The sequence below is a fragment of the Helianthus annuus genome, chromosome 1 (assembly GCF_002127325.2).
Source record: "Helianthus annuus cultivar XRQ/B chromosome 1, HanXRQr2.0-SUNRISE, whole genome shotgun sequence".
Classification (NCBI taxonomy): domain Eukaryota; kingdom Viridiplantae; phylum Streptophyta; class Magnoliopsida; order Asterales; family Asteraceae; genus Helianthus; species Helianthus annuus.
Window position 1 is genome coordinate 116,012,617 of NC_035433.2, and position 15,303 is coordinate 116,027,919.

Sequence of the window (15,303 nt, forward strand, 5' to 3'; positions counted from 1 at the left end):
ATAGGTTGACCCAATAAACAGGTTGATTCATCGGCCGTCAACCAGTTTACATGTTTAACTCACTTATTATAACTCAACAACTGATTAACACATTTACAACTTGATTTCTACGTGACAACCCGTTTGACAATTAGTTGGGTTAAATGTAAATATGTGTGCGGTATACTATGTTAAGTGTGTTTGAGTAATAGTTTATATTGTTTACACATATAAAGATATGGGTTGTGTTCTGGCTGAATAATTCAACCCATCAGCCATCAACCAACCAACTTGACACATTTGACACTCACGTATATATGTTAAAACTTATACACGACTAAGAGTAGAGTACCAATTTTTACTCGTTCATTCATTAGACTCTTTTTACCACTAATGTGATATGAGACCGCATTATGTTTGTTATATGTCTTAGTGCACCATTTTTCTCATTTTTATGTAACCATCTTTCTTTTTACTCCAACAAAGTCCTTTAACTTATAAAATCTATAATAAAAACAGTTAAAAATCTTACAACTTTAGATTTGTAATGTTTGTATAAAACAATATACATAGACACTGATTTACAAAGTGTACAGAAGCACACATTACAAGCCCAAATTAGTCAACAAGCACTTCATAATTCAAACCTTCACAAGTATCAACCATTTTACCAACATATTGACCTCAAAATAAAGCATAGGGGCGAATGGATCAAGCTAAAGCTAATTTCCTATAACACCCTTGGTTGGATGGCAAACATGATTCCTTTTACGAGCATGATCGTCATTATGGTTCTGTGTTCGACAAGCGTAGCCATACCAACAATCTTCCCTTTGCGCTGCATCCTCAGGTAGATGCTACAAGCACAAAACCGGCATTATAAATCACTTGCAATAAAGTACGAATCGGTTAACATTTTTAATCAGCATGATGTTCAAACAGGTAATTTGACTTTTTAAGGTCAAACAAATTACTTATAACAAACTTAACTGACATGCCTTGGGATACAAGATTAAGCTCAAATAATACTAATATATGCTACTTATTATGAGCTTATCATGTTGACATAAAGGATTCCCCGGACATTAAAGATTAAATATTAAGTTTTAAGTTGTAAATTAATCTGTTTGACCTTAAAAGTCAAAGTGTATATGGTTGAAGTGTTGAAAGTAGAAACACGTACGTCTTTTGGCAAGCTGATCCGGAACCAGTATAAGAGAAATGAGACTAGTTTATCATAGCAATCACTATACAAAAACAGTATTCAAACCAGTTAAAATATTTATTCTATTGGAATCAGTTAAACATTAATGATAATCTTCAAGCTCATAAAGCATACTTGCATAGATGTGTTCCAGAAGTTATCATATCTGAGTGATTCAGTGGCATCCTTGTACGATCTGCATCGTTCATGCATTAAGCTCACCATAACGTTAACATTAAAACACATATATATATATTTCAAAAGCTCGGTTTTCATTTTCTTTAATTATTATATTGTTGAAGGCAGTAGCTTTTACCTATTTCTCCATCATTCAATTTTGTAACCCATTCCGACACAACATCTTGGAGGGTTTTCCCCATCTGCTGTATGCATCTTTCGGTGATCTGAAAGTTGAACGTAATTATTGTCGTATCAAGCTTTTTAGGGGGTTAAGAAGGAAATGTTTTCATTTCATACATGTTGTTCATGCCAGTTCCATTCGTGTGCCAGATAAGGAATTCTTGTAATAGTCCGTTCTCCGGTCTGCCAAGCATTTTTATATTCAGTTAAGAAACTTGTAATAATAATAACAAATTATTTGATACAAAAGAAGATTAGCTTACGGGGTTAAATGCCTCTGGAGCACACATCCAATATGAGTCACTTTTTTTAACCTGCTGGGAATGCCAATAAGCTCCACAAAATGGTCCATCACACCCTATGCCTGCCAATTCAAAAGAAATACTTCATTTGAACATATAATTAACGTGTTAACTATGTTTTTGATATACCGATTTTGAATGTTTTATAGCAAAAATGTACTCATTTGTATTAAATGGGTCAAAATTTCCACCTATAATCAATCTTAACAACGAGTCAATGAATATGTTGACTACTCACAGTATTGTGGCACAACTATATCGGTTCTAGAAGGCATCATTCCTCCACAAGCATAACAATGCAGATGCACTGTGTTCTCGTTGCATTGAAACCCACCATACTCTGTGCCTGAGCGATAAAGAACAAAGTGTCAAATTATATTGAAAGAAGCGATAACTAACGCATATATATTTTACTCAAATACGCCAGTGCCCTTGGGGAAATGTCTGCCTACAACCTTGTATTCGTTATTCTGTTTATTAATGAAATTTGTTCGTCCTCTTTACGAAAAAAAAAAAACTAATACACTAGTGCATTACCACATTTAGTACATGCAAGATCTAAGACATTGACATTATTATCTTCTTCTCGCATGACACGTGACCTCTTGCTTCTTGGCTTCTTTACATATTTAATGACCTAAATAACATGGAGTTCGAGTATTATTGTTTACAAGATTTGTAAAAAATGATGATAAATATATGATATAATGAGTTTTTTTTTTAACTCACAGGAAGTGATTTTATCAATGCATAGGAGTTCACAACAAGTTCCTCATCACTACGTCTTACGAAAGAATCATATTTCCGTATTTTCTGCAAAATAAGTATAGATGTTTATTTGAATAGGATGCTTGACATTAAGATGTACATTATGTGATTATATGGAAAATACCTTTTCAATCCTATGTAGCAAACAGTTTCTCCCCACAGATTGTACGTCAGAGCTGCAATGGGGACAAAGAACAATCGCATGTTCCTCTTGTGACGTGCTCGACCACTCCGAGAAACATCCGTTGCTATGAATGACAAGAAAACAAATAAAAAAACTTATTATAAATAATATTATTTTTCTAAGAAAATAAAATCATTAAGACATAATTTCAAATCGTCATACCAAAAGTTGTGGAGACAAGGGGAAACTGTGACAATGTCATGCCAGATATCTAAACATAGGCTGCATTTTGCATGCTCCGAGTCTAAAGAAATCTAGCATAAACGAAACATATTTACGTCACCATATGATTATCTGAATTTTATTTACAAATGATTTTTTTACCTTGAACACCTTCTTGGAAGACTCATTCATTGGTTTTATCTTAAGTCTGTAACTCAATATACATGGTAAAACGGACCGCATCAGTTGGATAAAAGATTGAAACAGGTTGGGTCGTCTTTATACTACAACAATCACATTTTTTCGTTTACTGATAAGTAGATTTTCTGCGTTAGACATGGGTGACTTTCAACTTTTTTGAACCTATTTCCACTTATAGATTGTTTTGACCCGTTTGAGATAAAACACTAACTACCCATCTATAGCTAAACGGGTCGAATTCGGAGCAAGACACTTGTTTAATGGTAAAAGTTTTGTGTAAACAACCGAATTTAGTAATTAAGTACCTCGTATTTTCGGATGTTGCAGAACTGAGGTCTGAATTTCTTGTAATGTTACACCATCCCTGATCTGCAAACGAAGAGACTTCGACATCTGAATGTATCTCCACCTCATCAGACTGCACTTCGACATTTGAATGTTCACTATTCAATGGCACTGGAACAGTACAATAACGGGTCGCATTAGAAGTAATAATAACAATAATAGCGGTAATAGTAATAATATTGTGTAGGCTTCTCCTCTTACCAATGAGTAGAGACTTGAAGTCATCTTCAAGAGACACGATATCAAGTCCTTCACCATTCACACAAATCACGCCTTGTTCATCTGTCATTAATATTCATTCCATTACATCCATGTTAGACATGTTAACTGATTTTGGTAAGTCTATCCTTCACTTTAATTGGTAATATGACAATTTGATCATTATAGTTAACAGTCAAGAGGCATACACAGCAATAATCACCTTTTTCATGCATATCCAAACACCCCATAAATCAATCAATGGTAAAAAGAACCGAATTGCATGCAAATTACCAAAAATCAGGGGTGCTAAACTGGTCGTGTTCACGGGTTGGTGGGTCCTGCCCGATACAATCCAAAACACAACACGAATATTTGTGGGTTTGACACATTTAACCCAAACATTTTTTAATTTCTAGTTTTTTCACATTTAATCTTTATGTGATTTATAATTTAATTTTTAAATTTTGGTATAAAATACCCCGCTAGTTTAACTTACAACATAAAATACATTTTTAAAAAATATAATAGATAACAAATAGGTTAAAGGGTCAACCCACGAACCCTTTGGACTAACACGACCCGTTTAGTTAATGTGTTGGCGGGTTTGACCGAACCCAAACCCACGAATATCGTCAAGTTCATGTCATGAATTCACACCACCCTTGCTAAAAATGAGGAATGCCCATAAGAGCAAAATGGATATTTGTTTGATTGTCAGCAAGAAATCTCATAAATGCTTAAAACTTTTAATAAAAAGAAGCCATTGAATCATTTACACAAATCAATAATGTGATCAAGAACAATGAGGGGGAGTACCAGGTTTGAACAAATTTGATGACTTTGAGGCAGAACCCTGTCCATGTTCCATTGATGTTTACCTTGTTGTTTGTTTGTTTGTTTGCATGTTGTCTCCATCATTTTTATAGAAGAAAAATGGAGAAGAGTGCTAAGGAAGGAGGATGGAGAAGAGTACTAAACACAAGTAATCTAGAATGATTGTGACAGGATGGGGATCAAGAATTGGTCTTCTCAGAAGTATACTTGTTAAACATCACCAACTCTACTAAAATCAAAAGGACACTTGTGATTTGACATTCTGTTTTTGTTTTAAGTCAACGAACAATAACGTTAGTTGGAAACTAAGATCCTTTCTTATCACATGAAATAAGGTTGTAATATTTTGACATGACATTATTCTAATTCTCAGTTGAATCCTTGAACACTTTAAGCTAAAAAGGTTGTGTTACTTGTCTAATTCATTTATTTATATTTTTTAAAATTATGTGTATGTAATAACTTCACTAGATTAGATGAGTATTTTTTATGTCAATTGAAAAGTTTAAAATAAAGTGACATAGTTTAAAAAAGTCGCATACTTAAAATTTAAATTAATTATCATGTTCATGTTGATCATTGAACCAGTATCCATGCGGTTTCTAAATTTTGGGTTTAATTTTATGGTAAATCTTGAAAATGTTCTTTTTAGACCTACTACGTTTCAAGAGAATGTCCCTTTGCCTTTCCTATCCCAAAAGGGCAAGACCACCCCCCCCCCCAAGAGGGGCCACCCCATGTATTACGGTGTTTAGGTTCAACTAAGGTGTCTCTAACGAAGCCATCATCTCCGGCAGTGTTCATCTAGTCAACATCGCGGGCGGCGTCAAGTAACAATCGATTAAACAGTATCGAAATGAAATGATTTATTCAATCAAAAACTTTAGTCAATAAATGACTACTAAAATGAATATTATATTTGAGAAATTGAATTCTCAAATTCAATATATAGACAATTCGATTTCTGTTGGTCAACATATAACAACTCTTTTGTCATGAAACTCTTTGTCAATTATCTAACGACATATTTTTTGTCGTTCAATCTACTATTTTGTGTAGTAACCATAAATTTACTAGTAAATTTACAAGAACCATTCTGCGTCTGGACGTCGCGGGCGACTTCGCCGCTCTTATACATGTGATCAATCTATTATCAAGCTGGGGGGGGGGGGGGGGGGGGGGGAGGGGGTTGTTCCATTAAGCTTTCTTTAATTGCGTTTCACCGTCTGCCACCACTTTTTTGTAGTCGGTCGCAGACTGTTTCTTTATTTTGTTTTTTTAACTGTTCGTCTTCCATGTGTATAAAGCAAGCTTGAACTGTGCTCCGATGGATGGCCGACTCTTCCTTTACTTCTTTGCAAGACATGGTGTTTCTTGATCCTTTATTTCTTTGCCTTTAACTTTCTTTAAAAAGAAAGGGTAAAACAAACACTGGGAGGACCGGAACCTAAGACCAGCGAGGGCAACCGTGACATCAACCACACAAACACCGTTGGACGCGCCATCGTTATTAATAACATGGGTTTTCCGACACGTGGCATGATTTCATTAACCCTCGACCACGGGTGACCGACTGTAAAGCACCAATGTTGCCACCGTGTTCACGTTCAAGGGACATTTTGTGAAAACAAAATCAAACGGACATTCTCTTCAAACGTAGGTCTAAAAGGGACAATTTCGGATTTTTTTTTTCTTTTTAACTTTATTGTGATGTTTATTAGGTATTAACCACTTCAATCTTTAACTAAATCATAAATAAACTTGTGGTTAAAAGCATACATTATAACTTAGACCAGAGGGTATGGTGATGGTCCTCAAAGGGAGGATGATCCGCCACGTAGGCGCCACGTCATACTCCTCCCAAGGGTGGTCACTAGAGGATATGGGTAGGGGTGTTCATCGAATCGAATATCGAATTTTCGAATTATTCGAATCGAATTGTTCGAATAATTTTTATTTTTCCTTGAATTCGTATTCGATTCGAATTCGATTCGAATTCGTATTCGAATAAAAAACCCAATTCGTATTCGATTAAAAATTCGAATTCGAATAAATTCGATTTAATTCAGATTCTTTAAAAACATGTAAAAAACTTTCAAAATGAAACATAAATTTTAAAGCAGCCATAAAGCACGATATCACAGAAAAAGTTCCAAATAAAGTAGTACAAGTCTAAAATTCAAAACAAGAAGTCGGGAATAACCACTCCATATTACAAGTTAATATTTTTCCGCTTAGAAATCTATTAATAGATTTGTTACTTAGGTTTTAGTTATAGGTCATGTAGTGGGTTTGGTAATGTGTAATTTTAATACTGGGAAAAAATTTGAAAATATGTATTATATATAAAAATACTAAATAAAAATATATAATTTTTATTCGAATTTCGAATCGAATCGAATTTGAAATTATAAATTCATATTCGATTCGTATTCGATTTACTTGACTCGAATTGAATCGAATTCGAATTCTTATAATCGAAACGAATTCTTAATAATCGAATCGAATTTAAACGAATTTCGAATTTTTCGAATTCGAAACGAATTCTGAACACCCCTAGATATGGGAGGATGATCCTACCCCACCACTTTTTTTATTTTTATTTTTTAATTTCTATGCCCTATGTACAAGTATTGAAGCCTAATGTACAAGTCACTAACACAAACAAACAAACAAAGGGGGCCCACCATTGGAGGATCGTCCTGCACGTCCATTCTCCGACGTTGAAGACGGGGACGGAGCTCGACGGGAGGGGGGCGGGATGGGCTGCCGCGCGTCGCCGAGGGAGGACGGAGGGGGAGACGGTACCATACCGTGTAGCCTTACAAGCCCTACATTCCCTGTACACAAACGTGTCCGCAAGCACTTCATAGTTCAAAAAACATAAACCTAAACATTCCACAAAAAACCAACAATCTAGTTGCATTACCTTCACAAGTTTCAAACTTTTACCAACATAATGATTCAAAATACAGAACATAGGTGTGAAAACATCAAGCTGCAGCTAATTTCCAACATTACCCCTGGTTGGACGACAAACGTGGTTCCTTTTACGAGCATGATCGTCGTTATGGTTCTGTGTTCGACAGGTGTAGCCATACCAACAATCTTCCCGTTGCGCTGCATCCGCAGGTAGACGCTACAAGAGCATAACAGGTTTTTAAAAATGAGAAAACAATAATATGTTCAAAAAAGAGAATAACTAGTTGTAAATTAATCAGTTTGACTTTGACCATAAAAGTCACAAGTGAATACGCTTAAAGCTAATGCAGGAAGCGAAATTTAAAAGTGGTTTAAGTGTATGCGAACGTACATATTTTGGCAAGCAGACCCGGAACCAGTACAAGAGGAATGAGACCAGTTTATCATAGCATTCACTACATCAAAACGGTATTCAAAAAAGTTAAAAAAAGTTCAGATATCTATCTATTCTATTGGAATCAGTCAACCATGCTAGAAACTGGCGAGTTGACTATTGAATAGTCAGCAAGCTCACAAAACTTACTTGCATAAATGCGTTCCAGAAGTAATCATCTCTGCGTGATTCAGTGGCATCCTTGCCCGATCTGCAGCGTTCACTCATTAATCTCACCATAACGTTAACATTGAAATGCGTGATTATCTTATGCGTTCACGCTTTTACCTATTTCTCGATTATTCAATTTTGTAACCCATTCTGACACAACGTCTTGGAGGGTTTTCCCCATCTGGCGTATACATCTTTCAGTGATCTGAAAATTGGAGGTAACTATTGTCATATCAGGCATTTTTAGGGGGTGAAGAAAATACTTTCATTACATCTTGTTCATGCCGGTTCTTTTCGTGTGCCAGAAAAGGAATTCTTGTGATCGTTCGTTCTCCAATCTGTCAAGCATTTCATATTTAGTTAAAAAATAGTTGCAATCTAGAAAAGAATAACTAGCAAACAACACGATAAAATGAATAGCTTACTGGCTTAAAAGTCTCGGGAGCACACATATGATGCGAGTCACTTCTTGTAACCTGCTGCGAATGCCAATACGCACCGCAAAATGCTCTATCACACCCTACGCCTGCCGGTTTAAAGGCAACGTTGAAAGATTATTCAACAAGAACACTTCAAAAAATACTACAATTGAACAAATGACGGGGTGGTATCGGGCCAACGGCTCAATATGGGTAACTCTTCGTATGTGTCAAAATGGGTCAGCCACGTGACTGCAAATGAACCGAACTAACACAAACAAGGCCTTGTTCGTGTTCGTTCGTTAAAGAAATAAATGTGTTCACGAACTGTTCATGAGCACTTACCGAACGAGATTATCAGTTCGTGTTCGTTCATTAAGGAAATGGACGTGTCCGTGTTCGTTTGTGTTCTTTTGTTAATTTTAGGTAACGAACACAAACGAACGTTCATCATGAGCATAAACGAACACGTATTAGATTTCGAAGGTACATAAATATGATTAAATATTATGTCATATACAATACATTAATATTTATCAAATATCTAATTGGTGGAAATTTTGAAATATTTAAACAAAATATAAAATTTGAAACCTTGGTGAACTATCAAACACAAACGGACATAAAATGGACATAAACGAACACGTTACCAAACGTTCACGAACACAAACGAACTTCCCGCTGAACGGTTCACGAACTGTTCGTTGAACGTGCGGTTAGTTTGCAGCCCTAGGTTGGAATGGACATCATCATACTCAGTAAATCCCACCAGTAGCAAAGCAAAGGTAGGGTTTGAGGAGGGTAAGATGTAGACAAGCCTTACCTCTACCCCGTAGGAATAGAGAGGCTGCTTCCAGTGAGACCCCCGACTCGATAGTAGTTTTGCATCAAGCCTTGGACATAAGGCACATAACACTCAGCAATCGGGACAAAGACCGATTAGTGCATGTACCCTTTTGTCTTACAGCTATCAACGCCACCACATGATGCATGATTAACCGTCCTCAGCTTTTAACGTTATTTTCACGAGATTAGTAAAATAACGTTGAAATTAATGCACTTTCACTTTTCCCCCCGATGGCCTACACATATATACATTATATGTGCATACCGCAATCGGGGCGTTTAGGTTGGAATGGACAATAAACACTAATTCTTTTTCTTCGTTTTAGAAATAATACTACAAAACAATGTTATTAATTAAGCAATGAATATGTTGAGCACTCACAGTGTTGCGGTACGCGTATATTGGTTGTTCTAGAAGGCATCATTCCTCCACATGCATGACATTGCAGATGCACGGTGTTTTGATTGCACTGGAACCCATCATACTGTGTGCCTGAGTGATAAAATCGCAAGAATGGACATTTGTGAACTAAATTAGAAGTGTCAAACTAAAATAAAAAAAGGGATGATTAATATTTAATTATTTATTTTGGCGTTTTACAATTAGAAGCGTTCGTATTTATTTTACTCAAAAACACTAGTGCATTACCACATTGAGCACATGCATGATCTGTGACATTATCTTCTTCTGGCGTTGAACGTGGCCTCTTGCCTCTAGGCTTCTTTCCATTGTTAATGACCTAATTATCATGGAGTTATTAACAACGGAAGTGAGATGGATAGTTTACATGATTAGAGAACTTATGATCATTAAAACAAGAGTAAAGTATACGAATGGTCCCTGTTGGTCACCAAAATTTTGGATTTGGTCCCCAAGTTTTTAAAAGTACATGGATGGTCCCTATGGTTTGCACTTTGTAATGCATTTAGTCCCCCAACCAACATATCTAAAGGTTTTAGTAGGCCCAAGTTAGAGACTAAATGCGTTAGGAAGTGCAAACCACAGGGACCATCCATGTGACTTTTGGCAAAGTTGGGGACTAAATGCGTTACAAAGTGCAAACCACCGGAATCGTCCATGTACTTTTGGAAAGCTAGGGACCAAATCCAAAATTTTGGTAAACCACAGGGACCATCCATGTACGTTATCTAAAAAACAAATAATATAATGAGTTATTTGACTCACAAGAGGTGATTTTATTAGCGCACACGAGTTTAATACAGCAAGTTCTTCATCACTACGTCTTAGAGAAGCATCACTTTGCAGTATATCCTGCAAAATAAGTAGCAATATGCAAATTTGTCATGCAACTAATAAAATGATAAGTATATATATTTGGAGTAAAATGCCATTTTCATCCCCTAAGGTTTGGCCAGTTTTGCAACTTTATTCAAAGGTTTGTGTTTCCGCATCTTGATCCAAAAGGTTTGAAATCTTGCCATTTCATCTGGCTCGTTAACTCCATCCATTTTTCTCTGTTAAGTCAGGGGTATTTTCGTACAAAAAGTGAAAAAGACCGAATTGCCCTTTTAGTGAATACTTGTACATTATGCTAAATGCTTGTACATAAAGTGAAAAAGACCGAATTGCCCTTTAAGTTAACAAAAAATACGGAAATATCCTTGACTTAAAGGGGAAAATGGATGAAGTTAACGAGTCTATTGAAAATGGCAAGATTTCAAACTTTTTGGATCCAGATGCGGAAAAACAAACCTTTGGACGAAAGTCGCAAATCTGGCCAATCCTCATGGACGAAAATGGCATTTTACTCGTATATTTGTTTAATAGAATACTTGACATTAAGTGATTTTACGGAAATATACCTCTTCAATGCTATGTAGGAAATGGTTTCTCCCCACAAATTGTACAGCGGATCTGCAATGGGGACAAAGAACAATTGCATGTTTCTGCTGTGACCTCTTCAACCACTCCGAGAAACATCCGTTGCTTTAAAAGACAAGAAAAAAAAGAACTTTATAAACAGTATTTTTCTAAGAAAATAATATAATATATTATTATAATATAAATTAAGAGTAAACTTCCGTTTTGCTCCCTGTGGTTTGGTCACTTTAACGGTTTTGCCCCAAACCTTTAAAAATAGCCATTTTACTCCCTGATGTTTTGGTTTTGTTGCCAGTTTTCTCCCCGCGGAGAGCAAAATGGAAAAACAAACAATTTGGATGGAGTTAGAGGCGGGGAGCAAACTGGCAAAAAAACCGAAACATCAGGGAGTAAAATGGCTATTTTTAAAGGTTTGGAGCAAAACCGATAAAGTGACCAAACCACAGGGAGCAAAATGGAAGTTTACTCATGAATTAAAGTCTGCGTACCAAAAGTTATGGAGACAAGGGGCAACTGTGACAACATCATGCCAGATGTTTAAACATATGCTGCACTTTGCATGATCCGAATCTAAAGATATCTAGCATAACAAAACAAACTTTCATAGTTTCATCGCCATGCAATATTCTAGAACGATATGTGATGAATTTTTTTTACAAATAAATTTTAGTTTTTTTTACCTGTAACAGCTTCTTGGAGGACTCATTCATCGGCATCACTTTAAATCTGTAACTCAAATAGCCTTCGAATATCAAGAAGAAATCAATAGACTTATAGTCAGAGGCTATCTTTTTAGAAACGTAATTAAGAAAATAGTGTGCGGAAAATCGGTGTGAAGTGTCTATACCATCAGAAACAGGGCCGGGGATTATCTCACTTCCACACCTAATCATGATTGTATCTTCAGATGGAACATCGGTCCCGTCAACAAATATTACATTTAGACTGCACAAGCAAAGAAAAATATTCATGTCGGTCCAATTATATCTACATAATAATTACCATCTTATAGAAAATAAGTAAAAAGTAAGCCTTTTATCTCTTATCATTAGAAGAATATAATATAATATTTTTCATGTATGCAAGAAACGTTTTTGAAGGTTACAGTTTTGCGAGAACAGCCAAATTCGGTAATTAAGTACCTCTTATTTTGCAATGTTGCAGAAGAGAGATCTGAATTTCTTGTAATTTTACACCATCCGAGCTTTTCAAATGAAGAGACTTTGACCTCTGAGTGTATCTCCACCTCATCAGACCGCAATTCAACATCTGAATATTTGGAGTTTGACGGCACTGGAACATGACAATAACGCTTTATACTCTTATTAATGATAAATAAATAAATAATAATTATGTTTAGGCTTCTCTTCATCACCAATGAGTCAACTCATCTTCAGGAGACTCCATATCAGAACCTTTACCACCCAAAGTCACACATTGTTCATCTGTCGTTATATATCCCATTACACAATTCTGGCATTTAACTACTTACATTACAAAGTGGGTATGCAAAATAATAAGGGGGTAACTGGATGTGCAGCCAAAAATTAAGGGGCTGTTTGTTTATCTCTTAATAAGGCTCTTAATGGTTCAGACCTCTTACTGGTTCAGCACTTAATAGTTCAGACTGTTTGTTTCACGAACAGATGTCTGAATGGTTCAGACATTTGCCTTTGAATGGTTAAGATTTATACAGAGTCTGAATGGTTAAGACCTCTAATCTGAATTGGTCAGACATTTGCCTCTGAACGGTTAAGCATTATACAGGCTCTTAATTGTTCAGAGCTCTTACTGGTTCAGCACTTAATGGTTTAGACCTCTTACTGGTTGTAGGACCGGTTTTCGACTCCGAAACGATTGCGAACCGAACGTGTGAAGTGCGGAATCCGTACACAAACGTGACCGAACACACAAGACGTAATATAATCGGTGATTCTATTCAATGATCTGAAAACGTACAACACCTGAATCACGTGGACAGCACTCTCTCTCTAGACTTTCTCTCTCTAGCTCTAGCTCTCCAAAGCTCCAAAATGCCAAAAGTCAAAAGTCCTTAACTCTAACTCTTAGAGTTCTATTTATAGGCCTTGGAATTAATGAAACTTCTCATTAATTACCAAAATGCCACCTTGCTATTTCTATCTAATTATTACAATATAAAGTCTAATATTAAGTTGTTTCCGCTACAATCTGTCTTGACGGAGGCGATAGACATAAATGCACTCACACTGGTTCAGCACTTAACCATTCAGATGTTGCCAAATAGCCCCTAAGGTTCATAAATATGATTCTCATTTTGATTCTTTAAGGTCAAATAATAGAATATTGGACCAGAAAGCAGATTTTGGAAAACTACAGTTGCATCTCTATCCTTTACTTTAAATGGTAATATGACAAATTGATTCTTATAGTTGTAATAATTACTTTAAGAACTCCCATTCAAACATCTCTATATCAATCAATGGTCAAAAACACATTGGCTACAAGGAATTGCATCAAGAAAACTGTGTTCATTTGTATATAAAAATCAAAAGAACCATTTCACATGCACACCCCCAAATAACCTAGGAATTAGGCATCAGCATATGAAGTACAAATTTGGCTGCAAATTACTAAAAATGAGACATGCATACAAGTGGGAAATAGAGTATTTATATAACTATCAACAAGAAACCCCAAAATGTTCACATACACAAATTTATAATGTGACCAAGAACCATTCGTTTTCTCTTTTTTAGGGTGAATTTTCTAAGGTGATGACTATAAGCATGCACATCCAAACACACCCTAAATTCATCAGGGGTAAAAAAGTAAATGAATCAAAAACTGAATTACGTGCAGATTACTTAAAAACCCATCAAAGAAAAATGAAATCTTTATTTGATTATCCGCAAGAAACCCCAGAAAGTTGAAGACTTTAATCAAGAAAACCACAGAATCATGGGTGGCAGTCACATACACCAATCAAGAATGTGATTAAGAATAATATATTTCAAATTGACATTCTAGGACGACAATATTTGCAACAGCCAGCGGCGTTCATTGCAATTGAAGGTAAAAAAAAAAAAAAGAGAAGATTTTGAATGTTAATTGAAGAAAAGAAATAAGGGAAATACCAAGTTTGGACCAAATTTCATCGTAGGGTTTTGAACCAGAAGCCTCTCCTTGTTCCATTGATCCCTTGCTTGCACGTTTTCTCCAAGGTGTTCTTACGAAAGAAGAGGAGGAATGGGGAAGAGTTTTAAAAGGGGGATTTTGTTCCGTTGAGGCTCGTTTTATTGTTGCATGCACCCGAGTCACTTATCTCACACGCCGAAGTTAACTTGTTGATTATTGTGATTTGTTGCCGTACGTTTTTACTTTTAGGTCAAATGGGGGTCACAAGAAAAATAATGGAGTTGACGAATTTGCTTGTTATCCGAAGGGGGTGTTTGGGTTAGCTTATTTAAATTAAAAATATGACTTTTTGTAAGAACTAACTTATTAATTTATGACTTTTTGAAAAAGACTTTTTAAAAAAGTGTTTGAGTTAGCTTATGAGCCAATAAGTCAACAAGTAGTTTTTTTAAAAGATGTTTGGTTTAACTTATTCATGTAAAATGACCAAAAAGAACATCCTTTAAAAAGTGTTTGGTTTAGCTTGTTTATTTTTATTTTTTTTTCTCTCTTGCATATTGCAAAACAACTTCACGAGACATATAACATAACATTTGTTTACATATTTTATAATTTTCTAATTAGAACATCATAATATTACATTCAGATTGCTAAAAAACACAAAAAATGCACAAGAATAACAAACTAATGTCATACTATGCTTTTCTTCGTGATTCCATTATATCTTGCGCAATCATATCTCTTATTGCTGCCATGTACATACCATCATTATCCGTACGATTTGTAGACGGAACTTCTTCATGAAGTTCATCACTAGTACCGCGGGGATTGTAAGATTCTTGTTGGGCTGTGTTAAATGCTTCATCATACATACCAGACTTTTTAACAAAGTTATGAATCGCCATCGATGCTCTCACAATACTCACTTGGTGCTCGTATGTGTAATAACATGCATATCTCTCAATAATGCCCACCTAGCTTTCCATACTCCAAAGGTTCGTTCAATGATATT

The 15,303-nt window shown here is 35.6% G+C and overlaps 2 protein-coding genes across 2 annotated transcripts; both read right to left on the bottom strand.

The window, feature by feature from the left end:
• Positions 1 to 505: 505 nt before the first annotated feature.
• On the bottom strand, positions 506 to 3,794 carry LOC110873704 (E3 ubiquitin-protein ligase CHFR). Its single transcript, XM_022122706.2, has 14 exons — positions 3,707 to 3,794; positions 3,466 to 3,616; positions 3,122 to 3,167; positions 2,960 to 3,051; positions 2,738 to 2,861; positions 2,575 to 2,658; positions 2,383 to 2,482; positions 2,084 to 2,191; positions 1,807 to 1,907; positions 1,661 to 1,726; positions 1,500 to 1,587; positions 1,319 to 1,379; positions 1,163 to 1,226; positions 506 to 836 (listed from the first exon to the last, which is right to left on the bottom strand). Exons 1-14 carry the CDS (start codon positions 3,792 to 3,794, stop codon positions 702 to 704), a joined length of 1,308 nt encoding a protein of 435 aa, XP_021978398.2. The 3' UTR covers positions 506 to 701.
• A 3,642-nt stretch (positions 3,795 to 7,436) lies between these two features.
• Positions 7,437 to 14,462, bottom strand: LOC110873712 (E3 ubiquitin-protein ligase CHFR). Its single transcript, XM_022122715.2, has 15 exons — positions 14,291 to 14,462; positions 12,317 to 12,467; positions 12,022 to 12,119; positions 11,855 to 11,916; positions 11,663 to 11,754; positions 11,156 to 11,279; positions 10,518 to 10,604; positions 9,981 to 10,071; positions 9,714 to 9,824; positions 8,492 to 8,592; positions 8,339 to 8,404; positions 8,184 to 8,271; positions 8,046 to 8,106; positions 7,854 to 7,917; positions 7,437 to 7,679 (listed from the first exon to the last, which is right to left on the bottom strand). Exons 1-15 carry the CDS (start codon positions 14,346 to 14,348, stop codon positions 7,545 to 7,547), a joined length of 1,389 nt encoding a protein of 462 aa, XP_021978407.1. The 5' UTR covers positions 14,349 to 14,462; the 3' UTR covers positions 7,437 to 7,544.
• Positions 14,463 to 15,303: the final 841 nt, after the last annotated feature.